The sequence below is a fragment of the Eptesicus fuscus genome, chromosome 4 (assembly GCF_027574615.1).
Source record: "Eptesicus fuscus isolate TK198812 chromosome 4, DD_ASM_mEF_20220401, whole genome shotgun sequence".
NCBI lineage: Eukaryota > Metazoa > Chordata > Mammalia > Chiroptera > Vespertilionidae > Eptesicus > Eptesicus fuscus.
The window spans coordinates 75,571,012-75,584,577 of record NC_072476.1 but is presented as its reverse complement, the minus strand read 5'-3'; the positions used below and the strand labels follow the sequence as shown (position 1 = coordinate 75,584,577).

Sequence of the window (13,566 nt, the reverse complement as noted above, 5' to 3'; positions counted from 1 at the left end):
CTCAAATCCACCTTCACTTATCTTTCCTGGGAAGGAGGATTTGGAAAAGCTCTAGCAGGACACAAATAGACAAAGCTTATCAGGTGACAGCTAATTTTAGAGCTTTAAGATGCTTGGGGCCAGACTGTGGCCACATTCTGGGAAGCTGCTGCCATCGAGGTGAGTGGGGCTGCCCAGCCCAGGACACACAAGAGCAAACAGCTTCTAATGGGACGGCTGCCAGTACAACAAAGTACATTTTCTTAGCCCTGACAACTTCCTGAATAATTCCTACAGTACAACAGACTTGAATGCAAATCTCAGGGCAAAAACATGTAAATCAGTATTGAAAAGAGATGGCAAATAAGGAGAATATGATTTTTTAAAAGTGTTCCACTCTTTCGTGAGTCTGACAGCCCGTCTGGTAAACTCTGAAATTCCTCCCTGAGTCACTTTATATCAGAATCAGCCTCCAAAGATGCCACATTACATTCTATTGAAGATAAACTTCAAAAGGCAGCCAAACTGCTATAACAAAATAAGCAGCTCAAAGTTAACTTTTACACCCTAGAAATGAAATAGCCAATGTGACGATTTTCAAAAAACAAAGGTCAGCAGAAGCAATGCATAATCAACAGAAGGTGCTTCCTCAAATGCCTATCAAGTAAGACAAAGACTGGAAGAATAATGACATAATATGCACGCAGTAAACCTCTGCACACAGGGCACGTTTAAGGCTGAATGTTACTTGCCCCGATTGCACAGAGCCCAGGTTCTGAGGCCACACCGCACAGGCTTCGCCTCCTGACCTGGCTGATTCCAGGGCAGTCAGGGCCCTTACCCTGCACGGCAGAGCCACACCGAGCCAACGAGCCGCTCACTGCTTTCCTGAAGTGCTACTAGTACCAGTTGCCCCGAGTTTCTCTTCCCTCACCTGAAAACAATACCGAGGAGAGGACTTCAACCCTAACTCTCAATTTCTTACTCCCTGGACTTCAGATCTAAAGAGAGAGGAAGATGCTGTTAATACCGGGGAAGATTCTACTGGCTGGTTCTCCCCAAAGAGGGCCGGACCTTTCCTTTCGCTCCCTAGCCCTTCCTCACACTGATTACCACAAACGTAATCTGTGGCCACCAGCACTAGTTCTCAGCTAGCAAGTTGGTGACAGTAAGGCCATCAAAGGTTATTTCTTTGTGCCTAAAAGTGAAAGTTGTATAGGAATTTCACTAGCAAATCTAAATCAAACTATAATTTTATTGTGGAGGAGAAGAGTGCATTAGTTATCCCGATAAAACACGGTATCTGTCAGGATCACTTAGCTCACCCAGAAGAGCATAGCCATACAGCTGGGAACTCACACCCACGGAGTTCTTCTGCTTTAGGCCTGGGAGTAACAGGGATGCACCGAAGTTCCTCTCCTCTTCCCACTGCAACAGAATATACCAGGTCACTGTCCAGCCAAGCAAGGAATACTTTATGCAAAAATGTGATTTTTAATAACATGGAGGAAAAAGAACACATCATAGCATTAAGTTAAAAAAGCAAAACAATAAAGCTATAGATACACTATAACCACAATTTTGTAAGTAAAAGGTATTTATGTTTAATGAAAAATACAGAATGTTAACAGATTTCTGGGTAGTGAAATTATGAGTAATTTTGGTTTTCTTCTTTGTACTTTTCTTTATTTTCTAAAATTTTGGCACTGAATAAGAGCTCCTTTTACAATCAGAAATGCAAAACAAAACGAAAATAAAGAGTACACTCTGGATCAACATTGCCTGGGGCAATCAATACAAACTTACACGCTGCCAGCCCCATGTTCACTCCCATGGCTATGACATGATGGAGCAAGCTTTTGAATTTTAAACAATTCAGCAATGACAGGACTCCCACTTGACAGTGTTAAAATAAATACAACTATTAGGCTGCTTTTAGGTAGATCTGTGCCTATAAAAAATAAATTAGGCAATCAGAAACACTTAGTGATCATTTCTTTCAGCCCAGGGTGCAAAATTACACTTCAATAAAATTGGAGCCTTTTGAGACATGAGAAAATGGGGCAAGCTTAGCAAGCATCGCTAAGCTTTCTGCAGAACAGCAACAGCAATGACAGGGATTCCCTGGAGAAGCGGGCCCGGAGGAGAGCCTTGGCAATGCCCCAGACACGAGAGCTGGGGTCATTCAGTGCCACACGAGTACACACTGGCCTGAGCCCGGCTCTCGCTTGGAAATACAGAACACAAAGCTCAGGCTGCCCGGCACTGGTGTCTGCACACAGAGGTCAGGGAGGAAGCAGGGAATGAATGCCATCTGCCCTGCAACTGCAACTCGGTGTGAGTGAGGCACCCCAGGTGTTAATGGGCACCCTAAGCTTCTTCCTGGGGATGGGCTTTGTGCGACAAAAGTATAATTTCTTCAGGTCTGAAAAAAGCAAAGGCCTTGGGAGAGAAACAAAGCCTCCCCAGGCACTTCTGAGCACAGAGAAGTGAAATTGCTGGTGATTAAGGACCAAGTCCTTTCACTTTCAAAAGCAAATCACTCACTATAGGTTTGATTTCCCCCACATAAACTGCAAGAAAAGGGGCCAGTGAATAATAAATAAGGAGCCTTAAAAACATTTTTTTCTTTTTCTTTAAGGAAAGTATGGTCTAAGTATCAGAATGCAATAGGGCAAAAAGCCAGGTGAGCGGTATCCTTCTGTGCTGGGAGCCAAGCAACGTGGTGATAGCGACAGGAATGGCCATACTCCCAAAGGACTTTTAAAAGGTGAAAACAAACAAAAACAAAATGAGTGTCTTAGAGGTGTTTTTAAAAAATGGTCTGGGAATAATGCAACCACGGCTGAAATATTAGGTCTCTTCCAAGCCGTTAGCTTCTGGGGTACGTACTGTTACGGACTAAGTCAGGTGCTATTTCACCAATGTCCTCTAGGTTTTTCCATTTTATGCTTCTGCCTCTCCCATTAATACAAAGCAAACCCTCATTCTGCCTCTTCCCCCTGCTCCACTCGACTTCAGTCAGACATCTCAGAACACCTGCCTACACTTGCTGTCTCCCTTCTGCGCCTCTAACTCACTCCACAATCCGCTCCAATTTGGTTTCCTGCTCCATTATTCTATGGAAACAAAGGTTACTATTTTGTGCCTTCATGCCACTACATTTAATGAACTTTACAAAGGTCCTCATCTTACTCAGAAGCATGCTATACTGCAGGCCACTCTCTTCCTGTGGGCTTTGTGGTCTGCACATTTCTATTTCCTTTTTGCTCTGTGGCTCATTTTCAGACATTTACACATGGATGTATACATTTTATATCCATATTTTTCCATTAAGCTCCTAATTTCCCTTGTGCAATCTTGACTGTCTCAAAATGCAAAATCTTCAGAGCCATACTTCAGAGCTAAATTAATGATTTTCCTCATAAAACCCAGTCTTTTTCCAGAGTTCCCTTTGCAAACACATGGCAACCCCTCTGTCTAAATACACAAGCCAGAAACTGAGGAGATAAGATTTGACCCCCATTTTCCTGCCTCCACATCTAGTTCATCATCATGTTATCTGCCTCCCAAATATGTCCATTGGCTATGCTCTAACTCCACCACATCCTAGTCCCCAAACTACCATTATCTCTTGCTCAACCATAATCATCTCCAAAGTGCTCTGACCACAGCCATCCGGGTCCCACTCTGATCTTTTATGCACATTACAGCCAGAGGCATCTTTTCAATACAAATCTGATCATGTTACACCTCTGCTAAAAACTTTTCAATGGTTTCTCACTATTTTAGGATGAAGACAAATAGCTTAGCATGATCTACATTTTCCTACCTTGTCTCATCCTACAGCTTCCTTCCATTCTCTCTGTTGCAGCTACACTGATTATCTTCCTATTTTTCTCCAGCCCCTTTCTGCTCATCATATTCTTTCTGCTTCCGCACATGTTTTGGATTTATTATTATTATTTTTTAATTTCTTTATTGATTAAGGTATCACATATTTGTTCTCATCCACCCCATGTTTTGGATTTTCTCCCCCCCTTTCAGTCAGTTAATTCCTAGTCATCCTTCAAATACTAACCCGAGAACTATTTCCATAAGAAAGCCTTTCCTAACTTATCTAAGTTTAAAATACAAACAAAAATTCCTATAGCCTTTTCATAGACTACATCTTTGTAGTACTCATTATAGTCACAGTTTTATATTTGTGTGTTTGTTTCATTTTTAAATGCCTGTAATCTTCTTAGATTGTAGGCAGGAAATGTTTGCTTACCTCTGTGCACAGGTATGAAATGTCATAGGTGCTTAATATATATTTAATGAGATAATGAATGTGTTGTTTGCCATAGGCTATTAACACTCATCTTAGAAAAGCAAACACACCGTAAATTCTTTAGAATGTGGGCTGGACTAGATGACATTTTCAGTTCTTACCCAAATAAGAATTAAAAAAAAAAAATTTTTTTTATTTATTTCAGAGAGGAAGGGAGAGGGAGAGAGATAGAAACATCAATGATTAGAGAGAATCATTGATCGGCTGCCTCCTGCACGCCCCCTACTGGGGATCGAGCCTACAACCTGGACATGTGCCCTTGACCGGAATCAAACCCGGGGGGCGGGGAGGGGGACCATTCAGTCCGCAGGTTGACACTCTATTCACTGAGCCGAACTGGCTAGGGCCCAAATCAGAATTTTTTAATGTTACATTTGAGGTTAAGGGCAGATAATAGGATCAGACTTCCTGGCTTCACAAGGCAGCTTCATGCTATTAACTGATATCCCTGTGCCCCAGCCTTCTCATCTGTACGAAGTTGTGAGGACTGACTGCATTAATAAATTTCCTGGCATAAAGTGCTATTTAAATATTAGTTATTGTGTTATCACTGTTGTTATTCTTAGGACAGCAATAAATAATGACTAAATACCTAACCTAATAGATAAAACCAAAACCTGACATTCTGATTGACCCACTGTATCTGTACTTTCCTAAGAATGAAAGGAAATTAAATAATTGGTATTTAATACCTAAGATTGTGGTCAAAGTCAGCAACCTCATTTCTTCTTTGATATGCCAGGTCCAGCTCTCACTATCTGTTACCCATTTCTGAGGAGCACTGGAACTAGATCAAGTTTTCAAAACGTGCCTAACCACTTTCACTTGCGATTCTCATGAGTGGAGCAGTTCCACTTTGTTAGAAAGCAGTAACTACAATGGAGGGCGAACACTCATTCCCCAGCAGACAGCTCTTTCCAGATCCGAGAGAGCTGGGGTTTCCTCTGGCCACTTTAGCCCTGCCCAGTAGCCACTCCCTGCTTTTTCTAAGGTTCTGGGGACTGCTTGAAGGTAGATCACTTACAGTGAAGTCTGTCTTCTTTGCCAGGCAGTGGTATAAAACATAGAGGGAGAGAAGCTGGGTGGAAGGTACTTCAAAGGCTTCTTGCATCATGACCTCAAAAACCACGGATAAAGCATCTGGCAAGAAGATCAAATGGAAAACGAGAGCAAATTAGCTGCAGGTAACATCACCAAATCTTTATTTAACTATAAATACTCTTACAAAAAGTGGGGCACGATAGAAAAATAAACAGAATTAAGAAGTAAAAAATGTGGGCTGTTCCTAGTTCTTCCCAAACCTTTAGCTTCTATTGTACATACTTGTATGCACTAAACCAGGTGCTACTGTACCACTCTCCTCAAGGGCATTGAATAAACCATTAAATTTCTCCCAGCCTCAACATCCTAATGATAAAATATCATTTGTCCCATCTACTTCAAAAGATTGTTGGGCAGTTCAACAGAATAATATATATGAAAATGCCTCATAAACTGAGAAGCAAATTTAAGGCAGCATGTCTATCAGCTGGAAGAGCTCAAGCATACAGAAAGGAGGCAAATATATTTTCCAGATCACCCTGACAAGCAGAGTGGGGCAGGGCTGACTGCTCCATTCTGTGTTCTGGCACCTTCTCCTTGTTAGGGCAAAAGAAGACAAATGCTAGAGGCAATCCTCAATCCCAGGTATTATTTCAAAGACAAAAAACTGATTAATATAAAGAGGACTATCGAACTCAGTTTAAAAGACTTGAACAAGGGAAAGGAAAATGCTCATTCATAAATTATAAGCACCTGCATGTAATATACAACATATTTGTTTCCACATGAACACTGGTCATAGGAGATTGGAAATTGAGCAATTTTTTATTTCCCCATAATATTCCACAACATAGACAGAGCCAAGAAAATCAAGCTCAAACAATTTCCTCTTCTTAATATTTGTTGTTAAATTAGAGAATTTTAATATTGATTTAAAATGTGGAACCTGCATTTAACAGAAACAAATATTTCTGAGTTGTTATGTTAGCCAATTTTTGCATACACTCATAATTACAGGAGTTAGCACTGATTTGCAGCTGTTTCTAGCCAGCTGGTTTTGTACATGTTGTCATGGTTCGGAATGAGGCAACAGGCAAGAATTTCTATATTCTTTTTACAAATGGGGAAACTGAGATAGACAAGCAAACCAGGAAGTCATCTAGTCAGTAGCAAAGTAATGACCTGAAGGAGATTAAAAAAAAAACACAAACACACACACAAAAAAACACACCCTGGAAATAAAACAATATTTTAAAAGCAAAATTAAAGCTAAAAGTCCAGTTTTTTAAAAAATGTAGTGTTGCTAGTATCTGTTCACTGAATCTAAAATTACACATGAAAAAGAAATCAAATTTACTTTATCTTTCATTATTTATATTCTATATTTCCATCAGCTTGAGAAGTAAAATTATATTGGCTGTATAATTAATTTTAATTTTCCTCCATAATCACTTATGTTGATATTTCTTATCCTAACAACAAAATTTTTTTCTAAGTTTTGCCATAAATGATAATAATCTTAATCAAAAATCCATTTAAACATTTTCAATATTATTTACTCTGCATTTAGAAAAAGAACTCCACTGGAGACTGTCAGGGTTCCACCTGACCACTCTGTAGAGTCTACTGCAATCACCATCTTTCCTTGGCTCCCCTATTACAGCTGAGGTGAAAGAGCCACTTTAAATTAATTTCACGGGATCAGAGAATTTGGGGTAAAGAGATCTCAGAGATCACCGTTCCACTTATTTACAGGTCTATATATATAAAAGGCTAATATGCTAAGTGTCTGACCATCTGACCAGTCGCTATGATGTGCACTGACCACCAGGGAGCAGATACTCAATGCAGGAGCTGCCGTGATGCGCACTGGTCATTTATAGAGAAATGGCACCGTGGATCTGGCCCCACAAAGCAATACTCGGCTTCCTCCAAGTGGGACACAGGCCCCGCCACCACCCTGGAGCAACACCTCACCAAATCGCAGCTGACGCTGCAGAGATCCCATGGCACAAAATGTGGCCAACAGCCTAGCCCAGCCTGGAAACGGTGGCTGTGGGCACCGGGTAATGATGTCATGTAGCAATGCCCAGCTTCCTCTCCCTAGCGACTAGCATCCTTGGAGTTTCTTCAGCCCAGGAACACGACTTGCTTTATAGCCAGGTGGAAACATTTTACACTTTAACCAAATGTCTGTGAAGTGTTTTCCCATGCCTCATCTCATTTGATCTTTACAGAAATCCTGGAGTAGGTAGATAGGAGACTCGGTATAATCCTAGTTTCTTTTCATTAGCCAGAAAATGGAGATTTAGAAAGCTTAGAAGCTTGACCTGACTGAAAAGAAGTAAGAAACGGTGGACCTTGAAAATGACTTCAGGTTTTCTCACTGTGCAGAATTTAGTCAAACACTGCTGCAGTTAAATATTTTACCCTTTGTTCTCCCTGCATGATCTACAATAATAATCTGCTTTGTGTTGATTTTACTGCTGTGTTGCTGACAATTACCTGAAAGAGAAGTTGGGGTGCTTCACTGGCCTGGGAAAAGTTCAGCTAAATCAGAAAGCAGGTCTAATTAAGCAAGTTTATTCTATATATAAAAAAGGCTAAGTTGACTCAAGCATGCGCAATACATATAAAGCTCTTGCTGGCGCCAATCACACGCATGTGTTTTGATGTCATCGTCGATCATGAATTTGGTTGACACTTCTATTATAGAGAAAGGGCGAAGAGCGATATTAAAATATTTCTTCTAATTAATTTCCTTTCAATGTGCATGAATTCGTGCACCAGGCCACTAGTGCAATAATGAAGTCCCAGGGAGGGGAAATGGCTTTCCTTCATAGTGACTGTACTGCTCTTTCCAGGATGAGTCAACTGGTTTTATGTTTTACATAATACAACTGTACTTTTTAAATAAAACAAAGTTAGCAAATGGTGCCCCGAAAAAGGGGCGAGCTAATAACAGGATCATTATAACCTTGACTAGCCATGAAAGTTCAGGCAGGGTTTTTGCTTAATTAAACTCACTGTCCTTTGCCTAAGGAGACATGAACAAGAAAAACTTGAGAAACTCAGAGGGAAAAAAACCTGGACATGATTTCCTCTCTGGCCAAGTGGTATTTCAAATCAACTATAAATCTATCTCTGTCTAAAAGAGTGATGTAAAGAGATATCATTAAGAAAAAAAAGGAAAAGTGACTATATCTACTTCTCTTTGGGAGCTGAAGCCCCATTATAAATGGACCTGGGCTTGGTTTCTTACCTTGGTAATTTTCTTTCTTTATGAAATAATCTATCAGTAAATTGAACGTAAAGTTATCTGGGAAAATTCCATATTGAACCTGTAATGAAAATGAAAATAAAAGAAAAGTAAGAGAAAAACATCCAGTTTAATTGGATTTATAATATATGCCTATTATTATTCAGGATGAAACTTGCCAACATCAGCTTTAAAATATTTGACTATCATTTTACAGCATCTGTGACAGGGAAAGAGAAGCTGTGACTCATGAGCTTTGGTAACCAGGACTGCTGCTTGGGGTGAGAAAGTTGTGGGGGGTGTTTGATGTAAGACAATTGATATGTGAAAAATAAAACTCAATTCTAATACCTTATCATAGGTAAACAAACAAACAAAAAAAGTGAAAACAACAACAAACAAAACTTAAACAAACTCCCTCCACCCCCACATACTCCACTGAATCAGAGATTCTTTTTATAAGGTATGAATATCATGCAAAAAGAGACTCCCATAAGAAAGCACACATTATCACCTTATGCAACATTTTCGGGCCCTTAGACTGTTCCCCCCCACCTTTATTGAAATATAATCGGCATATAACATTGTTTAAGTTTAAGGTATACAATATGATTTAATACACATGATACTGAGAAATGATTACCACAATAAGATTAGTTAACACATCTTTCACCACACATTATACAATATGGTATTGTTAACCATACTTATCATGTTGTACATCACATCCTCAGAAGTTATCCATCTTCTAACTGGAAATGTGTACCCTTTGACCAGTATCTCCCCATTTCCCATGATCCCCAGCTCCTGGCACCCACCATTCTATACTCCTTTTCTATGAGTTTGGTTTTTTTAGATTCCACATATAAGTGACATTATAGGGTATTTGTCTTTCTCTGATTGACTTATTTCACTTAGCATTATACCCTTAACTTCCATCCATGTTCTCACAAATGGCAGGATCTCCTTTTTTATAGTTTAATAATATTCCATTGTGTATACAGACCATATATTTTTTAAAAATATTTTATTGATTTTAGAAAGGAAAGGAGAGGGAGAGAGAGTCAGAAACATCAATGATGAGAGAGATGGCTGCCTCCTGCATGCCCCCCACCAGGGACCGAACCCACAACCCGAGCATGTGCCCTTGTCTGGAATCGAACCAGGGACCCTTTGGTCCACAGGGGTCCACAGGTAAATGCTCTGTCCACTGAGCTAAACCAGCTAGGGCCAGACCATACTTTTCTTATCCATTCATTTGTCAATAGACATTTAGGCTGTTTTCATGTTTTGGCTATTGTGAATAATGCAGCAATGAACATGGGAGTGCATATTACTCTTTGAGATAGTGATTTCATTTCCTTCGGATATCCTATATAATAAAGAGGTAATATGCAAATTGACCCTCACGCCCTCATGTCACAAGATGGCCACCCCATACCTAACTGCTGTTGTCACAAGATGGCTGCCCCCACATCATCACAAGATGGCCACCACAAGATGGCCGCCCCCACATTGTCACATGATGGCCGGCAGGGGAGAGTAGTTGGGGGCAACCAGGCCTGAAGGGGAGGGCATTTGGGGAGTGATTGAACTGGCAGGGGAGGGCAGTTGGGGGCGATTGGGCTGGTGGGGGAGCAGTTAGGTATCAATCAGGCCATCAGGGGAGTGGTTAGGCATCAATCAGGCCGGCAGGGGAGCGATTAGGGGGATATCAGGCTGGCAGGCAGAACCAGTTAGGGGCAATCAGGCAGGCGAGTTGTTAGGAGCCAGCAGGGACTGGGCCTAAACCCCGAGGGGTCCCAGATTGGATAGGGTGCAGGCTGGGATGAGGGACACTCCCCCGTGCATGAATTTCATGCACCGGGCCTCTAGTATATCAAGAAGTGGGATTGCTGAATCATATCATGGTTTTACTTTTAATTTCTGGAGGAATCTTCATACTATTTCCCATAGTAATTGTACCAATTTACATTCCCACCATCAGTGCACAAGGGTTCCCTTTTTAAAGTCCACTAAAAAAATTTAGAAAGCCCATTAAAGAATTACCAATGCCTGGGCTCCAGAAAGATCCTTGCCATACCTGTTATCTCTTGGTTGTCTCTTTGACTGGTTTTTAAATACCCAAGAAATATGTTAATGAAATAGTACCAATCAAGCTTCTCAGATGTTTTGTTCACAAGCAGTTGAACATAACACTTGAGAATCTAGATTTCTTCAAATATGGACTGTTCAGGAATGCTTTTAATAGTGCACATTCATAAGCCTCATATTTACAGAATCAAATCTCCAGGAATGGGGCACAGAACCCTGAAGTTTTGTGTGTGTGTTTTTTTAAATATTATTTTTGTTTTTATTGATTTCAGAGAGGAAGGGAGAAAGAGAGAGAGATGGAAACATCAATGATGAGAGAGAATCATTGATCAGCTGCCTCCTGCACGCCTCCCACTGGGGATCGAGCCTGCAATCTAGGCATGTGCCCTGCCCGGGAATTAAACTGTGACCTCCTGGTTCATAGGTCAATGCTCAACCACTGAGACATGCTGGGCTGGCCAGAACCCTGAAGTTTTAGTGAACTTCCCATGCGATTTTCATGCACAGTCAAGTTTGACTACTAATGATCTAAATTGTGGTTACATTTTTGTTTTAAATTCTTACTTCAGTAGGATTAACCACCATCCTCCACACTGCCCCATTCTTCCCCCACCAACTACCAGAAATGCCTAAGGAAATTTTTCAAACTCTAGGTATCTTCTCGGGACATTCTGATGGTCCTACCCCCCAGCTGTGAATCACTGTTACTGGCAGGCTGCATGGGATGCCTCAGATTGCTGAAATGGAAAAACTGTTTAGAAGCCATTGTTTGAAAGGCTGGAGCTCAGGGGCACATCTATATTTCTCAACAGTCATCCAAATCAGTATTAATCTGTAGGGGCATGATAAAAACAAAATATTTTAGAGTGATACATTATGAAAGCTAGAAAGAGCCTTAGAAATCGACTGGTTAGTGATTCTCAGCTCTGGCAAGACAAATCAGAATTAACATGGGAGCTTTAAAAAGATACTACCAAGGGCTGAATAGGCAGAACACAGAGGATTTTAAATGCAGTAAAACTACTCTGTATGATGCCCTAATAGTAGATACATGTCAGTATACAGTTGTCCAAACCCATACAATGTACAGCACCAAGAATGAACCCTAATACAAACTATGGACTTTGGGTGATGATGATGTGTCAATGCAGGTTCATCAATTGTAACAAATGTGGCACTCTGTGGGGGAGAGGGGATGTCCATAATGGGGGAGGCTGTGCATGTGTGGGGACTGAGAGCAGATGAGAAATCTCTGTACCTTTTGCTCAATTTTGCTATGAACCTAAAACTATTCTAAAAAATAAAGTCTATTAAAAATTAGATAATCCATTAAAAAATACCAATGCCTGGGCTCCAGAAAGATCCATTAAATGAAAATCTTGGGGATATATCTATAAATTTTAAAAGCTTCTTGTGTAATTCTAATGGGCAGCCAGAGTTGGAAATCACTGATTTAGTACAACTCACTTAGAACTGACAAAACTAAAACCTAGAAGGATAAATTATTTGCCTGAAGTTACAGGTAACTAGTGGAATTTTGGAGGTAACAGCCTGAGTGTTCTTTCCATAAAAGAGCAGGAACAGCAGAAAACGAGAGACTTTTCTGCCTTTTGAGATCCTTCTTGCTCAGTTTGCCCAGGAATTTTCTTCTTTTAGTATAATCTGTGTTACTAAACTATGAACTGAAGAGAGCAGGATTTAATCTACTCTTTCCCCTGGGGCCAATATTAGATTTACCAGTGAATCTGCTTATCTGCCTTATCTATAATAATAAAAGTGTAATATGCTAATTAGACCAGATGTCCTTCCGGACCAAGCCGGGGCTGTGAGGAAAGCAGGGGTCCTGGGTGCCAGAGGGAAGCCGGTGCCGGCAGCCAGGGGAAGGAAGGCCTACTCTTGCACGAATTTCGTGCACTGGGCCTCTAGTTAAATTATAAGTTTCCTGAGGGCAAGGGTAGGATATTGCTCATTTTTGTAGACAATGCCATACCCAATGCAATGTCTCACATACAAACTCTCTGCAATGTATATTAAGTTTAATTCGACCCAAGTCATGGAAGAAAAAACTCCCAAAAACAAAACTAGTATTTCCTTTTGAGTTTTAATATACAAAACCCAATGATACTATAGAAATAATACATTTTCATAGAATTATTGTTAAAATATTTTTATAGTGTTATAGTTTGAAACTCACAATAATAACATTCTAAATTTTTGCTTATTTTGTACTTTATTCTTGAGTGACTTATTTCACTTAGCATTATGCCTTTGAGGGTAGGGGTCAGGGAACTGAGAAGACATGCTTTTTTGTTTGTTTGTTTGTTATTCCTCACCCAAGAATATTGCCCCCAACCCCCCCCCGTTGATTTTTAGAAAGTGTTAAAGGGAAGGGGAGAGACACAGAGAGAGACTGGGGAGGGGATCAAGGCTGCAACTGAGGTACACTGCCCTTGACCGCAATTAAACTTGCAACCCCTCAGTCTGCAGGCCGACACTCTAACTAGCAAGCCAAACTGGCTAGGGCAGTGGTCGGCAAACTCATTAGTTAACAGAGCTAAATATCAACAGTACAACGATTGAAATTTCTTCTGAGAGCCAAATTTTTTAAACTTAAACTTCTTCTAACGCCACTTCTTCAAAACAGACTCGCCCAGGCCGTGGTATTTTGTGGAAGAGCCACACTCAAGGGGCCAAAGAGCCGCATGTGGCCCGCGAGCCGCGATTTGCCGACCACTGGGCTAGGGTAAGACATGCTTTGAGTAAACTTGGAATATGTCTTTTAAAAATGTGTAAGATAGTATGAATACTAGGGCCTTGACTTTCCCCCTAAACTTCACCAAAGGGAACCAGAATGAAAGGA

General features: G+C 40.6%; 1 protein-coding gene across 1 annotated transcript in view; it reads right to left on the bottom strand.

Annotated features, from left to right (window-relative positions):
* The window catches only part of MRPS27 (mitochondrial ribosomal protein S27), a 78,430-nt gene that overhangs the window by 7,813 nt on the left and 57,051 nt on the right, over nt 1–13,566 (bottom strand). Inside the window, exons 6-8 of the mRNA XM_008161912.3 lie at nt 8,616–8,694; nt 5,337–5,452; nt 1,305–1,407 (exon numbers count right to left, since the gene is read on the bottom strand). Coding sequence (XP_008160134.1) covers nt 1,305–1,407; nt 5,337–5,452; nt 8,616–8,694 — 298 coding nt within the window. The remainder of the gene's footprint in view (nt 1–1,304; nt 1,408–5,336; nt 5,453–8,615; nt 8,695–13,566) is intronic.